The 23,518-nt window shown below is 32.3% G+C and overlaps 1 protein-coding gene and 1 pseudogene across 1 annotated transcript; one reads left to right on the top strand and one right to left on the bottom strand.

Annotated features, from left to right (window-relative positions):
* Positions 1–730: 730 nt before the first annotated feature.
* On the top strand, positions 731–2,352 carry LOC119769055 (annotated as a pseudogene).
* Positions 1,764–3,490, bottom strand: LOC119769054 (NADH-ubiquinone oxidoreductase chain 6-like; the record flags this gene model as incomplete). Its single annotated transcript, XM_038260947.1, is given in 1 exon segment — positions 1,764–3,490. A coding segment is annotated over 1 exon segment (591 nt), but the record flags the coding sequence as incomplete, so codon positions are not given.
* Positions 3,491–23,518: the final 20,028 nt, after the last annotated feature.

The raw sequence follows: 23,518 nt of genomic DNA, 5'->3' as shown, positions 1-23,518 counted from the left end.
ATATATATTCACCTGTTTATCAAAAACATGTCTTTTTGAATTAAATTTAAAGTCTAACCTGCCCACTGATATAAATTAAAGGGCCGCAGTATTTTGACTGTGCGAAGGTAGCATAATCACTAGTCTTTTAATTGGAGGCTTGTATGAATGGTTGAATGAGATATATACTGCCTTTTTTAAAATTATACAGAATTTTATTTTTTAATTAAAAAGTTAAAATAAAATTAAAGGACGAGAAGACCCTATAGATCTTTATTTTTGTTATTTATAAATTAAAAAGAATTTTAAAATTTATAATTTAATAAAAAATTTTATTGGGGTGATATTAAAATTTAAAAAACTTTTAAAATTTATTAACATAAATATATGAATAAATGATCCAGTTTTATTGATTAAAAATTTAAGTTACCTTAGGGATAACAGCGTAATTTTTTTAGAGTTCATATCGACAAAAAAGATTGCGACCTCGATGTTGGATTAAGAGTTATTTTTAGGTGTAGAAGTTTAAAGTTTAGGTCTGTTCGACCTTTGAATTCTTACATGATCTGAGTTCAAACCGGCGTAAGCCAGGTTGGTTTCTATCCTTAATTAATTATTATATTATAGTACGAAAGGACCTAATATAAAAAATATAGATTTTAATAATATGATTAATATTAATATTAGATAACTATTTTGGCAGATTAGTGCAATAAATTTAGAATTTATAAATATAATTTAATAATTATAAATAGTATTGTTTTATATAGATTTATTATTATCATTAATTGGAAGTTTATTATTAGTAATTTGTGTTATAGTAGGAGTTGCTTTTTTAACTCTTTTGGAGCGAAAGGTTTTAGGATATATTCAAATTCGAAAAGGTCCTAATAAAGTAGGATTTATAGGGTTATTACAACCTTTTAGAGATGCTGTGAAATTATTTACTAAGGAACAAACCTATCCTTTATTATCTAATTATATTTTTTATTATTTTTCTCCTATTTTTTCTTTATTTTTATCTTTATTAATTTGAATATGTATTCCGTATTTAATTAAATTATATTCTTTTAATTTAGGGGTATTATTTTTTTTATGTATTACTAGCTTAGGTGTTTATACAGTAATAGTTGCAGGGTGATCTTCTAATTCAAATTATGCTTTATTAGGAGGATTACGGGCGGTTGCTCAAACAATTTCTTATGAAGTAAGTTTAGCTTTAATTTTATTAAGTTTTATTTTTTTAATTGGGGATTATAATTTTTTAAATTTTTATTTATTTCAAAAATATACTTGATTTATTTTATTTTGTTTTCCTTTAGGATTAGTTTGATTTGCTTCTTGTTTAGCTGAAACTAATCGAACTCCTTTTGATTTTGCTGAAGGTGAATCAGAATTAGTATCAGGATTTAATGTTGAATATAGTAGTGGGGATTTGCTTTAATTTTTTAGCTGAGTATTCAAGTATTTTATTTATAAGTATATTATTTAGTGTAATATTTTTAGGAAGTGATATTTATAGATTATTATTTTTTTAAGTTAACAATAATTTCTTTTTATTTATTTGAGTACGGGGACTTTACCTCGATTTCGATATGATAAATTAATATATTTAGCTTGAAAAAGTTTTTTACCTATATCTTTAAATTATTTATTTTTTTTTATTGGGGTAAAGTTGGTTGTGTTATCTTTATTATTTTAATGAACTTTTTTTAGTATTAAATTAATAGAAGACTTTACTTCTTTCTTATGTTTTCAAGACATACACTATAAAAGCTTATTAATTAATTTAATAATTTATCTCAATATTTAGATAATAAAGGATTAATTAAAAAATAAGAAAAGTATAAAACAGTTAAAATTTGACCTGTTAACACATAAGGATCTTCTACTGGTCGAGCTCCGATTCATGTTAATAATGATGCAATAATTACTATATTTCAAAATAAAATTTGATTTAAAGGATAAAATTGTAACCCTCGGAATTTACTTGTATGAGTAAAAGGAAGAATTATTAAAATTGCAATAGATAAAACTAAAGCAATTACTCCTCCTAACTTATTAGGAATTGATCGAAGAATAGCATAAGCAAATAAAAAATATCATTCTGGTTGAATATGAACAGGAGTAACTAAAGGATTAGCAGGAATGAAATTTTCAGGGTCTATTAATAAATAATTAAATTTTCAAATAAATCCGATTAAAATTCAAATAAAAATAATAAATCCTATAACATCCTTATAAATAAAATATGGGTGGAAAGGAATTTTATCAACATTTCTATTTAATCCTAATGGATTATTAGATCCTGTTTGATGTAAAAATAACAAGTGAATTATTGTTAAAGCAGCAATAATAAATGGTAGAACAAAGTGAAATGTAAAAAATCGAGTTAATGTTGCATTGTCTACCGCAAATCCTCCTCAAATCCATTGTACTAAGTCGGTTCCTAAATAAGGAACTGCAGATAATAAATTTGTAATTACTGTTGCTCCTCAAAATGACATTTGTCCTCATGGAAGAACATAACCTAAAAATCCTGTTGCTATTACTATAAATAAAATAATTACTCCAATTATTCATGTTGGAACATATAAATAAGAGTTATAATAAACTCCTCGTCCTACATGTGTGAATAAACAAGCAAAAAAAAATGATGCTCCGTTAGCATGACAAATTCGTAAAAATCATCCATTATTAACATCTCGGTAAATATGATTAACACTATCAAAAGCTGTTTCAATGTCTGCTGTATAATGTATAGCTAAAAATAAGCCTGTAAGAATTTGGATTACTAAGCAAAGTCCAAGTAATGATCCAAAATTTCATCAAGCTGAAATATTTGATGGAGCTGGTAAATCTACTAAAGCGTTATTAGCAATTCTAATTAAAGGGTGTCTTTTTCGTAATGGTTTATTCATTAGTTTATAGGTCGAAGTGGCCCATAATTTTTTTTAGTAATTTTTACAGTTACTAATAAAGTTAAAAATAAATAATTAATTAATAATAAAGTAATTAAATTAGTTGGAAAGTTGTATATTTTATTTAAGGATAAAAAATTTTCATAAAATAAATTATTTTGGTTAAATAATTGAATTCTATCATTATTTTTAATAAAATTTTCTATTATTGAATTATCAAAAAAGTATGAAATTATAATAAATAGAAAAATTATTATAATTGAAATAAAACTTAGTTTAAATGATATTGAAAATATTTCATTTGAAGATAAAGAAGTAACATAAATAAATAAAACTAATATTCCTCCTATAAAAATTAAAAATAAAACATAAGAAAATCAAAAAGTTTTTGCATAGATTCCTGTTATTAAACATGTTAAAAAGGTTTGAATTAATAATATTAATCCTATAGCTAAAGGGTGTTTTATTTGTATAAAAATAAAACTAGTAATAAAACATAAGAATATAATTATTATAATATCAAGAAATAGTTTATTTAAAATATTAACTTTGGAAGTTAGTGACAAAGAGATTTCTTTTTTCTTGAAGTTTTAAAAAAATAATTTTTATTTTTAGTTTACAAGACTAATGTTTTTGTTAAACTATTAAAACAATTAATGTCAAATTTTTTATTATATTATTTTATAATTGTTATATTTATATTTGGATGTATTGTTTTTATTTCAACCCGAAAACATTTATTGTGTACTTTATTAAGTTTAGAATTTATAGTTTTAATATTATTTATATTATTATTTTTTATATTAAATTTTATAAATTATGAAGGGTACTTTAGAATGTTTTTTTTAACTTTTTGTGTTTGTGAAGGAGTTTTAGGTTTATCAATTTTGGTATCTATAATTCGTACTCATGGTAATGATTATTTTCAAAGTTTTTCTATTTTACAATGTTAAAGTTTATTTTTATAATTTTGTTTATGAATGTTTTTATATTTTATAAAAATATTTATTGAATGGTTCAAAATTTGCTTTTTTTAGGTGCTTTTTTATTTATAATTAAAATTAGTTCAATATATTATTTTTGTAATATCTCATATTATTTTGGAATAGATATAGTTTCTTATGGATTAATTTTATTAAGTTTTTGAATTTGTGCTTTAATGTTAATAGCAAGAGAAAGAGTTGTACGATTAAATAATTATACAAATTTATTTTTATTTATAATTTTATTTTTATTATTAATATTAATTTTGACTTTTAGTTCAATAAGTTTATTTATATTTTACCTATTTTTTGAAAGTAGTTTAATTCCTACTCTATTTTTGATTTTAGGGTGGGGGTATCAACCTGAACGTTTACAAGCTGGAGTTTATTTACTATTTTATACTTTATTAGCTTCTTTACCTTTATTAATTGGTATTTTTTATATTAAAAATAATGATTTTACTATAAATATTATTCTTTTAAATTATTGTAAATTATATAATTTAGAATTTTTATATTTATGTATAGTATTTGCTTTTTTAGTAAAAATACCAATATTTTTAGTTCATTTATGATTACCTAAGGCTCATGTAGAAGCTCCTGTTTCAGGGTCAATGATTTTAGCTGGAATTTTATTAAAATTAGGGGGTTATGGGTTATTACGAGTTTTTTCTTTATTACAAATTATGGGAATAAAATTTAATTATATTTGAATTAGAATTAGTCTAATTGCAGGGGTTTTAGTTAGTTTAATTTGTTTACGTCAAATAGATTTAAAGGCTTTAATTGCATATTCTTCTGTTGCTCATATGGGGATTGTTTTAAGAGGTTTATTAACAATAACATACTGAGGATTAAGAGGGTCTTATACTTTAATATTAGCCCATGGATTATGTTCTTCTGGTTTATTTTGTTTAGCTAATATTTCTTATGAACGAATAGGAAGACGAAGTTTATTAATTAATAAGGGGATATTAAATTTTATACCAAGAATAGCTTTATGATGATTTTTATTATGTTCAGGGAATATAGCTGCTCCTCCTACTTTAAATTTATTAGGAGAAATTTCTTTATTAAATAGAATTGTTAGTTGGTCTTGATTAACTATAATTAGTTTGGCTTTATTATCTTTTTTTAGAGCTGCTTATACTTTATATTTATTTGCTTATAGACAACATGGAAAGGTATATTCAGGGGCATATTTTTTTTCTTCTGGTGTAAGACGAGAATATTTATTATTGATATTACATTGATTACCTTTAAATTTATTAATTATAAAGAGAAACTTTTGTATATTATGAATTTAATTTAAATAGTTTAATAAAAATATTGATTTGTGGTATCAATGATATGAAATTTTTCATTTTAGATCGTGAATAATTTAGTTAATTATTGTAAAAATAGTTTTTATATTTTAATTTTTATTAGAATTTCTTTATTTTTTTTTAGTTTAAAATTTTTATTTAATGATTTAATTTATTTTATTGAATGAGAAATTGTCTCATTACATAGTATATCTATTGTAATAACTTTTTTATTTGATTGAATAAGTTTAATATTTATATCATTTGTTTTGTTAATTTCTTCATTAGTAATTTTTTATAGTAATCAATATATGGCAGAAGATTTTAATGTTAATCGATTTATTTTATTAGTATTAATATTTGTTTTATCAATAATAATATTAATTATTACCGCGATGGGGTTGACGTCGGGTGCAAATTAGCTTTGCTTCGATGTTTGCACCCAGCGCTGGAGATGCACTTAGCGATGGATAATAATAACCAAACAAAATCTTAACACTATCGATGGATGAGGATGACGTCACGGAAAAACAACCAAAAAAACGAATTCATACAATTATGCCGAAAATCAAATAATATTGTGAGTTTTAAACAAACTACTCACATAAATTCAACAAAAATTAACATTAGGTTAACGTAGGGCCATAGGCGCGACTAACGTAAACAATTACTAACTACTATGTACAAAATTTACATTTCCACAAGTGTTGCCACCTTGTGGGCGTGTGGGGTGTCTTCTTCTTCCACTTTCCCCCCCTTTTATGGACAGATTCATGGCTGGTTGGGTAAGGCAAAGCCGAATGTTGTTGCCAACCTGAGGACAGAGCTTCGTTTGGGAGTTGTTTGTGAATGAGTCTCAGCGACTTGGGGTGTTGAGACGTGCAACTTAACTAGCGAAAAGTGATATTCGGGGCACTTTTAGAGCTCTAAAAAACAAACATTCTGATTGTTTGACAGGTTTATTTGGACTTAAGGGTCAAAAGTTACAGCCATTTTAATGTAAAAAAGATGCAAATTTAAAACTTAAATATCCCGAAAAGGCGTAAGCCAAATTTAAAGCACCAGGTTGCATTCGAAAGAGGAGATCTAGCACTACAAACGCTGAAAAAATCTCAAAAAAAATTTCTTTAAGGCTAAGCTTTGGTCAGGACACTGGCGAAATTGCTGTTTCTGACCCTTACTACAAATTTGATTATAATTTAGCCAAATGATCATTTCATGATAAACCCCGGCTATACTTTTGAAGCCAATAATATAAGCTATCGAGTTCTGCCAAGATTGACCTTGGATTTTGTTTCTAAATAGTTTTATTGTAAATTTTTGTAAAATAGTTTTTATTTTGTTTATTTTGTTGTTGTTTTTGCGGATAGCGTTAGGATTACAATTGGTTGCCTAGCTGCAGGCGTTTACAAGCGTTACAAAGTAACACGTACACATCAAAATGGTGAGCATCTAGGGTAGTTGTCACTATAATGGTAGAACAACAAGCTGTTTCAAGTATTTCATGTATTTCAAGTATTTCAAGTATTTCAAGTATTTCAGGTATTTCAAGCATTCCAAGTATTTCAAGTTTATCAAGTTTCCAAGTATTTCAAGTATTTCAAGTATTTCAATAATTTCAAGTATTTTAAATATTTCAAGTATTTCAAGTTTTCAAGTATTTCAGATATTTCTAGTATTTCAAGTATTTCAAGTATTTCAAGTATTTCAAATATTTCAAGTATTTCAAGTATTTCAAATATTTCAAGTATTTCAAGTATTTCAAGTATTTCAAGTATTTCAAGTATTTCAAGTATTTCAAGTATTTCAAGTATTTCAAGTATTTCAAGTATTTCAAGTATTTCAAGTATTTCAAGTATTTCAAGTATTTCATGTATTTCAAGTATTTCAAGTATTTCAAGTATTTCAAGTATTTCAAGTATTTCAAGTACCGTAAACTGGGGTGACTTTGATAGCCCTGGGTGACATTTATAGAAATTTGATACATTCAATGTAACAGTCACATTTTTGCATATTTGTTCGATAATAAGCTATCCCTTTATGCTTACATACTCAAAATTCTCAAAAATGTTTAGATATTAATTTGGCGAGCATTTGAAAAACCTATCAAAGTCACCCCGGGCTATCAAAGTCACCCCAGTTTACGGTATTTCAAGTATTTTCAAGTATTTTCAAGTATTTCAAGTATTTCAAGTATTTCAAGTATTTCAAGTATTTCAAGTATTTCAAGTATTTCAAGTATTTCAAGTATTTCAAGTATTTCAAGTATTTCAAGTATATCAAGTATTCCAAGTATATCAAGTGTAAAAAGCATTTCAAGTGATTCAAGTATATCGAGTATTCCAAGTATTTCAAGTAATTCAAAAATATATATTTCATGAATTTCGAGTATTTGATGGAATTCAAGTATTTCAATTATTTCAGGTGCATCAAGTGTATCAAGTATTTCAAATGATTCAAGTATATTGAGTAATTAAAGTAATTCAAGTATTTCAAATATTTCAAGTATTTCAAGTACTTCAAAAAGTTTATGGAATTCAAATATTTCGAATATTACAAATATTTCAAGTATTCCAAGTATTCATAGTATTTCAAGTTGTTTCAAGTTGTGCATCAAGAGTATCAAGTATTTCAAGTGATTCAGTATCGAATATTTCAAGTATTTCAAATAGTTTATTTATTTCTTGTATTTTGAGTATTTGATGGAATTCAATGATTTAAAGTATTTCAAGTAATTAAAGTATTTCACGTATTTCAAATGTATCAAGTGTATCAAGTATTTCAAGAAATTCAAGTATATCGAGTATATCAATTATTTCATGTATTTTGAGTATTTGATATCATTCGCGTATTTCAAGTATTTAAACTACTTGAAAAATTAAATACTTAAAATATTTCAGAAATATTCTAAATACTTGAAATAATTGAAATACTTAAAAAAAAAACTTAAAATACTTGAAATACTTAAAATACTTAAAATACTTTGAAATCTTGAAATTCTTCAAATTTTTGAAATACTCGAAATACTTGAAAAACTTAAAAAAACTTGAAACTCTTGAAATACTTGAAATAATTCAAATAATTGAATTCTATCAAATACTCGAAATACATGAAATATATGAAATATTTGAAATACTTGAAATACTCGATATACTTGAATCACTAGAAATACTTGATACATTTGATGCACTTGTAATACTTGAAATACTATGAAAACTTGGAATACTTGAAATATTTGTAATAATGGAAATATTTGAATTTCAAACATTCAAATTACTTGAAATTCTTTAAATAGCATAGCATAGCATTGGTGTCTACCCGTAGTTGCTACTCTGTTATTGGCCAGGACCTCCAAGAATTGCTCCGTGGACCACAGATGAAGAGTAGGAACCAATCATCACCACTTCGCAACTTTCAAATGTCCCTATCATGCTAGCCAATCACAGCGCCGGCCACGACCAGTGGTAAGACACGGGAAAGTGGATAGGAATTTTAGTCCGATACTTGAGTGATGAAGACCGCTAAATCGGCTGCGTCTTCGACAAAGTATCACGTGAGGTTTGAGGGTGTTAGTAAGATGGGTGTGAAGCCAGGATTCACCGTGGTAAGTGATGCGGCCGGTCAAATCTATTTATAGTCCTTAATTCTTCGTATGTTCTTGGATTCATTTTGGAAGCTTTCCAATTCGGTTGACCAAGCTTTTTTGGGGTGAATTCTGGTCGTGTTGAAAGTTCAATATTCGCCTAACGAGTATGCAACCAGTAAAGTTCTTAAATTCAACTTGCATTCAATATTGCATGTCCTGTTCTTAGGTTCACATTCCAATCAAGTTTCTTGGATTCTTATAGCATTCTTAATAGTCAGGACCCGGTGCCTGCAATCCCCGTTACAGTTTATATGGAATTCCAATAAGAATGTAACAGAAAAATCAGGCTTCGAGTTCAGACTGTTAATCCTTCTAGTCAACTAAGCCTCGATGGTCTGGTGATTAGCATTTTTGAAATTCTTTAAATACTTGAAATACTTGAAATACTTGATACACTTGTAGCACGTGGAATACATGAAATACTTGATATAATTGTAATACTTGAAATACTTGAAATAATATAAAATTATGGAATACTTGAAATATTTGTAAAAGTAGCAATATTTGAATTTTATCAAATTTTTTAGTACTCGGAATACTTGAAATACTTGAAATACTTAAAATATTTGAAATACTTCAAATACTTGAAATACTTGAAATACTTGAAATGCTTGAAATACTTGAAATACTTGAAATACTTGAAATACTTGAAATACTTGAAATACTTGAAATACTTAAAATATTTATTTATTTGTTTTCTCCCAACAGGCTATTTTAGCCCAAATGGACTTAAAATCTAATTCGGAAACATAAACTGCTAAGCAAAAATCAATAATTTACATCGGTTACAAAATCAAACATGAAAGTTAACAGCGGCTTCTGGTTCTCGGGCGCCAAACATCTCTAGCAAATTCCTTGAACTCCCGACATCTCACTCCTCCTGGCCAGCTTGATGGGTTCAGGGCACGAGCTTTGCAACAGGGGTCAACTTCGATCTTGAACGAGATAAATTCTAGCGACGAAAAGTCTTTCCAGGATGGAACCAAGCACCTAACCATGAGCGTTTTATCAATCCCAAGAGTTTCGCTGACCATTTCAGACACTTCGGTTTCCGTGACGTCTACGGCAATGTTTGAGAGGTGCAATCTGAGCTTCGCAATAGGTTGATCTGCATTCGAGTTATCCGTTGGGCAGGGTGACGACACGAGAATTTTAGTCGAAGAGAGCGGCTCTGCATCGTCTTTTGTCGAACCTTCGCGTGATGGTAATATTAGAGGAGATGACGTTGCAGTAGATGTTTTGGAGGTTTGAAAGGAATCCATAAAACTTGATAGAGATCCTCTCAGCTCACACATTTCGTTTCTCAGACTTTCCAGTTCACAGTCAGCTTTGCGTTCAGCAGATCTCAACCCGTTGACGGTATTACGAAACTTGTTGTTCGACAGAATTTATCTCGTTCAAGATCGAAGTTGACCCCTGTTGCAAAGCTCGTGCCCTGAACCCATCAAGCTGACCAGGAGGAGTGAGATGTCGGGAGTTCAAGGAATTTGCTAGAGATGTTTGGCGCCCGAGAACCAGAAGCCGCTGTTAACTTTCATGTTTGATTTTGTAACCGATGTAAATTATTGATTTTTGCTTAGCAGTTTATGTTTCCGAATTAGATTTTAAGTCCATTTGGGCTAAAATAGCCTGTTGGGAGAAAACAAATAAATAAATAAAGACCTAGAACTGGACACCGTAGAAATGCTGGAACTTAAAGCTCTGCCTTTCGAAAAAGATGCGACGGGTTTCGGTAAACACGTCAACCGGTAACGCCACTCGGCGTTCCGTCTCTGGACTACGATCACCGTTGAGGTGTTGCTAAGGGCGCCGATAGAGGAAAGCTGGTTGGCCCGAATGGACCATGGTTGTTCCGTGCGATCTTTTCGAAGCGTCGTGAGGCGATTCGTTTCCGACAGTTGCAACTTTGGTGGCTGTTTAATTTACTTACATTATAGTCGTAAATGACAACAATCACTGCAAAACACTTTACAGAATCACTTAATTTCACTTCGCGTCACAGCACCTCATTGTTTTATTCTTTTTGCGTTAATTTATAAAACATACAACCACTCAGGATTCAAGGCAAACATGAACTGACAAGCGAATCCGTGAGCTGTCATTTCTACCTAATTTGTCCTTAAAATTTAGATAAAATTTAGCTAAAATAGGAGCTCTTTTAGCAATAATTTTACTGTGAGTGGAATGAAGGCAGTCAGTTGCTGTCAGCAGAATAGCAATCGGTGTTCCTAAATTTCAACAACAATGGGTCCTGAATTTTTACTAAATAATTAGCTTGTACAACTAAAAAAGTTTTGTTTTAGCCAAAAACGAGCCAGCTAATTGCGATTGTTAAATTCACGATGGAACTCCTTTCCGTGTATAATACTGATTCTTAGTGTTTGTTATCTGAACTTCCAAGATGGCGGCTTCTTCGCTACCCCCTGGGTTCTTCATAGATAGGCTGTTAGAGCATCTCCACCGGTGCGCACATAAATGAGTGACTATTTTGTTCACCCACAGCGCTACTATTTTAGTTCAGTCACCCTTCCCACACCGGTCGTTGATAAAACGGGTTGGTAAAATAGTCACTGCCAACCCCACCGGGGGTGAGTATCAGCTTATTTTGACGTTTCGAAATAAAATTTGTTTTAATTTATTGGCATGACCAATTTGCCAAAATCTTCAAAGCCAAAAGTAATTATTTCCAAAAAAACTGGATTGATAGTAACCTGGATTGGTCCGGGTTCCCGGAATGTTCCGTTGGAGGGACATTGGCAGCACCGTATGAATATGGGCAATATTGGTGTCAAACTTCACGATTCTCAAAATCACATATGAAAATTACGAAAACTGACATTTTAAACGTACTGGCCGGAACCCGGATGGTTCCAGGTTTCCCGGGGGATGTTCCGTTGGAGGGACATTGGCGACTCCTATGAATATGGGCAATATTGGTGTTAAATTTCACGATTTGCAATATTACATATGAAAATTATTAAAATTGACATTTCTAGTGGACCCGGATGGTTTAGGGTTCCCCGAGGGATGTTCCGTTGGAAAGACATTGGCCGCACCGTATCAATATGGCCAATATTGGTATCAAACTTCACAATTTTCAAAATCACATGTGAAAATTACGAATACTGACATTTTAAACGGACTGGCCGGAACCCGGATGGTTCCGGTTCCCGGAAGATGTTCCGTTGGAGGGACATTGGCGGCTACGATGAATATGGGCAATATTGGTGTTAAATTTCACGATTTTCAAAATCACATATGAAAATCACGAAAATGGACATTGTGAGTGGACTGGCCACAATCCGAATTGGTCCGAGTTCCCCCGGGGATGTTCCGTTGAGCGGACATTGGCGGCACCGTATGAATATGGGCAATATTGGTGTCAGAATTCACGATTTTCAATATCACATATAAAAATTACGAAAATGAAAATTTTAAACGGACTGGCCACAACCCGAATCGGATGTTCCGTTGAGGGGACATTGGCGGCACCGTATAATATGGGGCAATATTGGTGTCAAACTTCACGATTTTCAAAATCACATGTGAAAATTACGAAAATGGACATTTTCAACGAACTGGCCACAACCCGGATGGTTCTGGGTTCCCCGAGGAATGTTCCGTTGGAAGGTTATTGGCCGCACCGTATGAATATGGGTGAACCATCCGGGTTGTGGCCAGTTCGTTGAAAATGTCCATTTTCGTAATTTTCACATGTGATTTTGAAAATCGTGAAGTTTGACACCAATATTGCCCCATATTATACGGTGCCGCCAATGTCCCCTCAACGGAACATCCGATTCGGGTTGTGGCCAGTCCGTTTAAAATTTTCATTTTCGTAATTTTTATATGTGATATTGAAAATCGTGAATTCTGACACCAATATTGCCCATATTCATACGGTGCCGCCAATGTCCGCTCAACGGAACATCCCCGGGGGAACTCGGACCAATTCGGATTGTGGCCAGTCCACTCACAATGTCCATTTTCGTGATTTTCATATGTGATTTTGAAAATCGTGAAATTTAACACCAATATTGCCCATATTCATCGTAGCCGCCAATGTCCCTCCAACGGAACATCTTCCGGGAACCGGAACCATCCGGGTTCCGGCCAGTCCGTTTAAAATGTCAGTATTCGTAATTTTCACATGTGATTTTGAAAATTGTGAAGTTTGATACCAATATTGGCCATATTGATACGGTGCGGCCAATGTCTTTCCAACGGAACATCCCTCGGGGAACCCTAAACCATCCGGGTCCACTAGAAATGTCAATTTTAATAATTTTCATATGTAATATTGCAAATCGTGAAATTTAACACCAATATTGCCCATATTCATAGGAGTCGCCAATGTCCCTCCAACGGAACATCCCCCGGGAAACCTGGAACCATCCGGGTTCCGGCCAGTACGTTTAAAATGTCAGTTTTCGTAATTTTCATATGTGATTTTGAGAATCGTGAAGTTTGACACCAATATTGCCCATATTCATACGGTGCTGCCAATGTCCCTCCAACGGAACATTCCCCGGGGAACCCGGACCAATCCAGGTTACTATCAATCCAGTTTTTTTTTTGGAAATAATTACTTTTGGCTTTGAAGATTTTGGCAAATTGGTCATGCCAATAAATTAAAACAAATTTTATTTCGAAACGTCAAAATAAGCTGATACTCACCCCCGGTGGGGTTGGCAGTGACTATTTTACCAACCCGTTTTATCAACGACCGGTGTGGGAAGGGTGACTGAACTAAAATAGTAGCGCTGTGGGTGAACAAAATAGTCACTCATTTATGTGCGCACCGGTGGAGATGCTCTAACAGCCTATCTATGAAGAACCCAGGGGGTAGCGAAGAAGCCGCCATCTTGGAAGTTCAGATAACAAACACTAAGAATCAGTATTATACACGGAAAGGAGTTCCATCGTGAATTTAACAATCGCAATTAGCTGGCTCGTTTTTGGCTAAAACAAAACTTTTTTAGTTGTACAAGCTAATTATTTAGTAAAAATTCAGGACCCATTGTTGTTGAAATTTAGGAACACCGATTGCTATTCTGCTGACAGCAACTGACTGCCTTCATTCCACTCACAGTAAAATTATTGCTAAAAGAGCTCCTATTTTAGCTAAATTTTATCTAAATTTTAAGGACAAATTAGGTAGAAATGACAGCTCACGGATTCGCTTGTCAGTTCATGTTTGCCTTGAATCCTGAGTGGTTGTATGTTTTATAAATTAACGCAAAAAATAAAACAATGAGGTGCTGTGACGCGAAGTGAAATTAAGTGATTCTGTAAAGTGTTTTGCAGTGATTGTTGTCATTTACGACTATAATGTAAGTAAATTAAACAGCCACCAAAGTTGCAACTGTCGGAAACGAATCGCCTCACGACGCTTCGAAAAGATCGCACGGAACAACCATGGTCCATTCGGGCCAACCAGCTTTCCTCTATCGGCGCCCTTAGCAACACCTCAACGGTGATCGTAGTCCAGAGACGGAACGCCGAGTGGCGTTACCGGTTGGACGTGTTTACCGAAACCCGTCGCATCTTTTTCGAAAGGCAGAGCTTTAAGTTCCAGCATTTCTACGGTGTCCAGTTCTAGGTCTTTATTTATTTATTTGTTTTCTCCCAACAGGCTATTTTAGCCCAAATGGACTTAAAATCTAATTCGGAAACATAAACTGCTAAGCAAAAATCAATAATTTACATCGGTTACAAAATCCGTTGACGGTATTACGAAACTTGTTGTTCGACAGAATTTATCTCGTTCAAGATCGAAGTTGACCCCTGTTGCAAAGCTCGTGCCCTGAACCCATCAAGCTGGCCAGGAGGAGTGAGATGTCGGGAGTTCAAGGAATTTGCTAGAGATGTTTGGCGCCCGAGAACCAGAAGCCGCTGTTAACTTTCATGTTTGATTTTGTAACCGATGTAAATTATTGATTTTTGCTTAGCAGTTTATGTTTCCGAATTAGATTTTAAGTCCATTTGGGCTAAAATAGCCTGTTGGGAGAAAACAAATAAATAAATATTTTAAGTATTTCAAGTATTTCAAGTATTTCAAGTATTTCAAGTATTTCAAGTATTTCAAGTATTTCAAGTATTTCAAGTATTTCAAATATTTTAAGTATTTCAAGTATTTCAAGTATTCCGAGTACTAAAAAATTTGATAAAATTCAAATATTGCTACTATTACAAATATTTCAAGTATTCCATAATTTTATAGTATTTCAAGTATTTCAAGTATTACAATTATATCAAGTATTTCATGTATTCCACGTGCTACAAGTGTATCAAGTATTTCAAGTATTTCAAGTATTTAAAGAATTTCAAAAATGCTAATCACCAGACCATCGAGGCTTAGTTGACTAGAAGGATTAAGAATGCTATAAGAATCCAAGAAACTTGATTGGAATGTGAACCTAAGAACAGGACATGCAATATTGAATGCAAGTTGAATTTAAGAACTTTACTGGTTGCATACTCGTTAGGCGAATATTGAACTTTCAACACGACCAGAATTCACCCCAAAAAAGCTTGGTCAACCGAATTGGAAAGCTTCCAAAATGAATCCAAGAACATACGAAGAATTAAGGACTATAAATAGATTTGACCGGCCGCATCACTTACCACGGTGAATCCTGGCTTCACACCCATCTTACTAACACCCTCAAACCTCACGTGATACTTTGTCGAAGACGCAGCCGATTTAGCGGTCTTCATCACTCAAGTATCGGACTAAAATTCCTATCCACTTTCCCGTGTCTTACCACTGGTCGTGGCCGGCGCTGTGATTGGCTAGCATGATAGGGACATTTGAAAGTTGCGAAGTGGTGATGATTGGTTCCTACTCTTCATCTGTGGTCCACGGAGCAATTCTTGGAGGTCCTGGCCAATAACAGAGTAGCAACTACGGGTAGACACCAATGCTATGCTATGCTATTTAAAGAATTTCAAGTAATTTGAATGTTTGAAATTCAAATATTTCCATTATTACAAATATTTCAAGTATTCCAAGTTTTCATAGTATTTCAAGTATTACAAGTGCATCAAATGTATCAAGTATTTCTAGTGATTCAAGTATATCGAGTATTTCAAGTATTTCAAATATTTCATATATTTCATGTATTTCGAGTATTTGATAGAATTCAATTATTTGAATTATTTCAAGTATTTCAAGAGTTTCAAGTTTTTTAAGTTTTTCAAGTATTTCGAGTATTTCAAAAATTTGAAGAATTTCAAGATTTCAAAGTATTTTAAGTATTTTAAGTATTTCAAGTATTTTAAGTTTTTTTTAAGTATTTCAATTATTATTTTTCAAGTAGTTTAAATACTTGAAATACGCGAATGATATCAAATACTCAAAATACATGAAATAATTGATATACTCGATATACTTGAATTTCTTGAAATACTTGATACACTTGATACATTTGAAATACGTGAAATACTTTAATTACTTGAAATACTTTAAATCATTGAATTCCATCAAATACTCAAAATACAAGAAATAAATAAACTATTTGAAATACTTGAAATATTCGATACTGAATCACTTGAAATACTTGATACTCTTGATGCACAACTTGAAACAACTTGAAATACTATGAATACTTGGAATACTTGAAATATTTGTAATATTCGAAATATTTGAATTCCATAAACTTTTTGAAGTACTTGAAATACTTGAAATATTTGAAATACTTGAATTACTTTAATTACTCAATATACTTGAATCATTTGAAATACTTGATACACTTGATGCACCTGAAATAATTGAAATACTTGAATTCCATCAAATACTCGAAATTCATGAAATATATATTTTTTGAATTACTTGAAATACTTGGAATACTCGATATACTTGAATCACTTGAAATGCTTTTTACACTTGATATACTTGGAATACTTGATATACTTGAAATACTTGAAATACTTGAAATACTTGAAATACTTGAAATACTTGAAATACTTGAAATACTTGAAATACTTGAAATACTTGAAATACTTGAAAATACTTGAAAATACTTGAAATACCGTAAACTGGGGTGACTTTGATAGCCCGGGGTGACTTTGATAGGTTTTTCAAATGCTCGTCAAATTAATATCTAAACATTTTTGAGAATTTTGAGTATGTAAGCATAAAGGGATAGCTTATTATCGAACAAATATGCAAAAATGTGACTGTTACATTGAATGTATCAAATTTCTATCAATGTCACCCCGGGCTATCAAAGTCACCCCAGTTTACGGTACTTGAAATACTTGAAATACTTGAAATACTTGAAATACTTGAAATACTTGAAATACATGAAATGAAATACTTGAAATACTTGAAATACTTGAAATACTTGAAATACTTGAAATACTTGAAATACTTGAAATACTTGAAATACTTGAAATACTTGAAATACTTGAAATACTTGAAATACTTGAAATACTTGAAATATTTGAAATACTTGAAATACTTGAAATATTTGAAATACTTGAAATACTTGAAATACTTGAAATACTAGAAATATCTGAAATACTTGAAAACTTGAAATACTTGAAATATTTAAAATACTTGAAATTATTGAAATACTTGAAATACTTGAAATACTTGGAAACTTGATAAACTTGAAATACTTGGAATGCTTGAAATACCTGAAATACTTGAAATACTTGAAATACTTGAAATACATGAAATACTTGAAACAGCTTGTTGTTCTACCATTATAGTGACAACTACCCTAGATGCTCACCATTTTGATGTGTACGTGTTACTTTGTAACGCTTGTAAACGCCTGCAGCTAGGCAACCAATTGTAATCCTAACGCTATCCGCAAAAACAACAACAAAATAAACAAAATAAAAACTATTTTACAAAAATTTACAATAAAACTATTTAGAAACAAAATCCAAGGTCAATCTTGGCAGAACTCGATAGCTTATATTATTGGCTTCAAAAGTATAGCCGGGGTTTATCATGAAATGATCATTTGGCTAACAATTTTCAATATCACATGTGAAAATTACGAAAATGAACTCTTTGAGTGAACTGGCCACAACCCAGGTAGTTCCGAGTTCCCCGGGGGAAGTTATATATAATGGTGTCAAACTTCACGGTTTTCAAAATCACCTATCGAAATTACGAAAATGAACATATAAAGTTTATTCGTTGTTTCGTTAAAGGACCTTATCGGAACAAATAAATAAATAACAAATATTGAAGTTGAAAGGATCCACAATCCAAAATTTAAATTATTTCAAAAAATAAATTCCTTCAATGTCCCTTCAACGGAACATCGTCAGGGGAATCCGGAACCATCCGGGTTGTGGCCAGTCTGTTTAAAATGTAAATTTACAGAATTTTCATATGTGATATTGAAAATCGTGAATTTTGATACCAATATTGCCCATATTCATCGGTGTCGTCAATGTCCTTCCAACGGAGCGTCCCCCAGGGAATCCGGAACCATCCGGGTTGTGGCCAGTTCGTTGAAAATGTCCATTTTCGTAATTTTTACATGTGATTTTGAAAATCGTGAAATTTGACACAAATATTTCCCATATTTATACGATGCCGCCAATGTCCGCTCAACGAAACATCACCGGGGGAACCCAGACCAATTCGGATTGTGGCCAGTCCACTCAAAATGTAAATTTTCGTAATTTTCACATGTGATTTTGAAAATTGTGAAGTTTGACACCAATATTGCTCATATTCATACGGTGCCGCCAATGTCCGCTCAACGGAACATCCCCGCGAGAATCCGGACCAATTCGGATCGTGGTCAGTCCACTAGAACATTTCATTTTCGTAATTTTCATATGTGATTTTGAAAATCGTGAAATTTAACACCAATATTGCCCATATTCATCGGTGCCGCCAATGTCCCTCCAACGGAACATCCCCCAGGGAAACCGGAACCATCCGGGTTGTGGCCAGTTCGTTGAAAATGTCAATTTTCGTAATTTTCACATGTGATTTTGAAAATCGTGAAGTTTGACACCAATATTGCCCATATTCATACGTGCCGCCAATGTCCGCTCAACGGAACATCCCCGGGGGAACCCGGACCAATTTGGATTGTGGCCAGTTCGTTAAATATGTCCTTTTCCGTAATTTTCACATGTGATTTTGAAAATCGTGAAGTTTGACACCAATATTGCCCATATTCATACAATGCCGCCAAGGTCCGCTCAACGGAACATCCCCGGGGGAACTCGGACCAATTCGGATTGTGGCCAGTCCACTCACAATGTCCATTTTCGTGATTTCCATATGTGAATTTGAAAATCGTGAAATTTAACATCAATATTGCCCATATTCATACGGAGCCGCCAATGTCCCTCCAACGGAACATCCTCCAGGGAACCCGGAACCATCCGGGTTGTGGCCAGTTCGTTGAAAATGTCAACCACTGGTCGTGGCCGGCGCTGTGATTGGCTAGCATGATAGGGACATTTGAAAGTTGCGAAGTGGTGATGATTGGTTCCTACTCTTCATCTGTGGTCCACGGAGCAATTCTTGGAGGTCCTGGCCAATAACAGAGTAGCAACTACGGGTAGACACCAATGCTATGCTATGCTATTTAAAGAATTTCAAGTAATTTGAATGTTTGAAATTCAAATATTTCCATTATTACAAATATTTCAAGTATTCCAAGTTTTCATAGTATTTCAAGTATTACAAGTGCATCAAATGTATCAAGTATTTCTAGTGATTCAAGTATATCGAGTATTTCAAGTATTTCAAATATTTCATATATTTCATGTATTTCGAGTATTTGATAGAATTCAATTATTTGAATTATTTCAAGTATTTCAAGAGTTTCAAGTTTTTTAAGTTTTTCAAGTATTTCGAGTATTTCAAAAATTTGAAGAATTTCAAGATTTCAAAGTATTTTAAGTATTTTAAGTATTTCAAGTATTTTAAGTTTTTTTTAAGTATTTCAATTATTTCAAGTATTTAGAATATTTCTGAAATATTTTAAGTATTTCATTTTTCAAGTAGTTTAAATACTTGAAATACGCGAATGATATCAAATACTCAAAATACATGAAATAATTGATATACTCGATATACTTGAATTTCTTGAAATACTTGATACACTTGATACATTTGAAATACGTGAAATACTTTAATTACTTGAAATACTTTAAATCATTGAATTCCATCAAATACTCAAAATACAAGAAATAAATAAACTATTTGAAATACTTGAAATATTCGATACTGAATCACTTGAAATACTTGATACTCTTGATGCACAACTTGAAACAACTTGAAATACTATGAATACTTGGAATACTTGAAATATTTGTAATATTCGAAATATTTGAATTCCATAAACTTTTTGAAGTACTTGAAATACTTGAAATATTTGAAATACTTGAATTACTTTAATTACTCAATATACTTGAATCATTTGAAATACTTGATACACTTGATGCACCTGAAATAATTGAAATACTTGAATTCCATCAAATACTCGAAATTCATGAAATATATATTTTTTTTGAATTACTTGAAATACTTGGAATACTCGATATACTTGAATCACTTGAAATGCTTTTTACACTTGATATACTTGGAATACTTGATATACTTGAAATACTTGAAATACTTGAAATACTTGAAATACTTGAAATACTTGAAATACTTGAAATACTTGAAATACTTGAAATACTTGAAATACTTGAAATACTTGAAAATACTTGAAAATACTTGAAATACCGTAAACTGGGGTGACTTTGATAGCCCGGGGTGACTTTGATAGGTTTTTCAAATGCTCGTCAAATTAATATCTAAACATTTTTGAGAATTTTGAGTATGTAAGCATAAAGGGATAGCTTATTATCGAACAAATATGCAAAAATGTGACTGTTACATTGAATGTATCAAATTTCTATCAATGTCACCCCGGGCTATCAAAGTCACCCCAGTTTACGGTACTTGAAATACTTGAAATACTTGAAATACTTGAAATACTTGAAATACTTGAAATACATGAAATACTTGAAATACTTGAAATACTTGAAATACTTGAAATACTTGAAATACTTGAAATACTTGAAATACTTGAAATACTTGAAATACTTGAAATACTTGAAATACTTGAAATACTTGAAATACTTGAAATACTTGAAATACTTGAAATACTTGAAATATTTGAAATACTTGAAATACTTGAAATATTTGAAATACTTGAAATACTTGAAATACTTGAAATACTAGAAATATCTGAAATACTTGAAAACTTGAAATACTTGAAATATTTAAAATACTTGAAATTATTGAAATACTTGAAATACTTGAAATACTTGGAAACTTGATAAACTTGAAATACTTGGAATGCTTGAAATACCTGAAATACTTGAAATACTTGAAATACTTGAAATACATGAAATACTTGAAACAGCTTGTTGTTCTACCATTATAGTGACAACTACCCTAGATGCTCACCATTTTGATGTGTACGTGTTACTTTGTAACGCTTGTAAACGCCTGCAGCTAGGCAACCAATTGTAATCCTAACGCTATCCGCAAAAACAACAACAAAATAAACAAAATAAAAACTATTTTACAAAAATTTACAATAAAACTATTTAGAAACAAAATCCAAGGTCAATCTTGGCAGAACTCGATAGCTTATATTATTGGCTTCAAAAGTATAGCCGGGGTTTATCATGAAATGATCATTTGGCTAACAATTTTCAATATCACATGTGAAAATTACGAAAATGAACTCTTTGAGTGAACTGGCCACAACCCAGGTAGTTCCGAGTTCCCCGGGGGAAGTTATATATAATGGTGTCAAACTTCACGGTTTTCAAAATCACCTATCGAAATTACGAAAATGAACATATAAAGTTTATTCGTTGTTTCGTTAAAGGACCTTATCGGAACAAATAAATAAATAACAAATATTGAAGTTGAAAGGATCCACAATCCAAAATTTAAATTATTTCAAAAAATAAATTCCTTCAATGTCCCTTCAACGGAACATCGTCAGGGGAATCCGGAACCATCCGGGTTGTGGCCAGTCTGTTTAAAATGTAAATTTACAGAATTTTCATATGTGATATTGAAAATCGTGAATTTTGATACCAATATTGCCCATATTCATCGGTGTCGTCAATGTCCTTCCAACGGAGCGTCCCCCAGGGAATCCGGAACCATCCGGGTTGTGGCCAGTTCGTTGAAAATGTCCATTTTCGTAATTTTTACATGTGATTTTGAAAATCGTGAAATTTGACACAAATATTTCCCATATTTATACGATGCCGCCAATGTCCGCTCAACGAAACATCACCGGGGGAACCCAGACCAATTCGGATTGTGGCCAGTCCACTCAAAATGTAAATTTTCGTAATTTTCACATGTGATTTTGAAAATTGTGAAGTTTGACACCAATATTGCTCATATTCATACGGTGCCGCCAATGTCCGCTCAACGGAACATCCCCGCGAGAATCCGGACCAATTCGGATCGTGGTCAGTCCACTAGAACATTTCATTTTCGTAATTTTCATATGTGATTTTGAAAATCGTGAAATTTAACACCAATATTGCCCATATTCATCGGTGCCGCCAATGTCCCTCCAACGGAACATCCCCAGGAAACCGGAACCATCCGGGTTGTGGCCAGTTCGTTGAAAATGTCAATTTTCGTAATTTTCACATGTGATTTTGAAAATCGTGAAGTTTGACACCAATATTGCCCATATTCATACGGTGCCGCCAATGTCCGCTCAACGGAACATCCCCGGGGGAACCCGGACCAATTTGGATTGTGGCCAGTTCGTTAAATATGTCCTTTTCCGTAATTTTCACATGTGATTTTGAAAATCGTGAAGTTTGACACCAATATTGCCCATATTCATACAATGCCGCCAAGGTCCGCTCAACGGAACATCCCCGGGGGAACTCGGACCAATTCGGATTGTGGCCAGTCCACTCACAATGTCCATTTTCGTGATTTCCATATGTGAATTTGAAAATCGTGAAATTTAACATCAATATTGCCCATATTCATACGGAGCCGCCAATGTCCCTCCAACGGAACATCCTCCAGGGAACCCGGAACCATCCGGGTTGTGGCCAGTTCGTTGAAAATGTCAATTTTCGTAATTTTCACATGTGATTTTGAAAATCGTGAAGTTTGACACCAATATTGCCCATATTCATACGGTGCCGCCAATGTCCGCTCAACGGAACATCCCCGGGGGAACCCGGACCAATTCGGATTGTGGCCAGTCCACTCACAATGTCCATTTTCGTGATTTCCATATGTGATTTTGAAAATCGTGAAATTTAACACCAATATTGCCCATATTCATAGGTACCGCCAATATCCTTTCAACGGAACATCCCCTGGGGAACCTGGGCCAATCCGGGTTGTGGCCAGTACAATGAAAATGTCCATCATCAATGTCCAGTTCCATGGAACCATAAAAAGTCAATTCAAAAAAAAAATCTTGATTCTTCTTTCACTTCAAGCAGATGTCAAATATTTGTGCGCGCTACTAGCGGGCGACTAAATTTGGTCACCCGCTGTTCACCCAGGGTCGAGCTGCTATTTTATGAGCGCGTTTACCCTGTTTGAAAAATGTCGCACGTCGTACGAGTTGTCGCACGGTTTTGATTTTACCGTTTCGATATCGATTGGTCGAAAGGACGACAAACGTACGACAAACACTC

The sequence above is a fragment of the Culex quinquefasciatus genome, chromosome 3 (assembly GCF_015732765.1).
Source record: "Culex quinquefasciatus strain JHB chromosome 3, VPISU_Cqui_1.0_pri_paternal, whole genome shotgun sequence".
In the NCBI taxonomy this organism is placed as follows: Eukaryota; Metazoa; Arthropoda; class Insecta; order Diptera; family Culicidae; genus Culex; species Culex quinquefasciatus.
The sequence above is the reverse complement of the archived record's forward strand: the minus strand, read 5'-3'. Positions and strand labels throughout refer to the sequence as shown.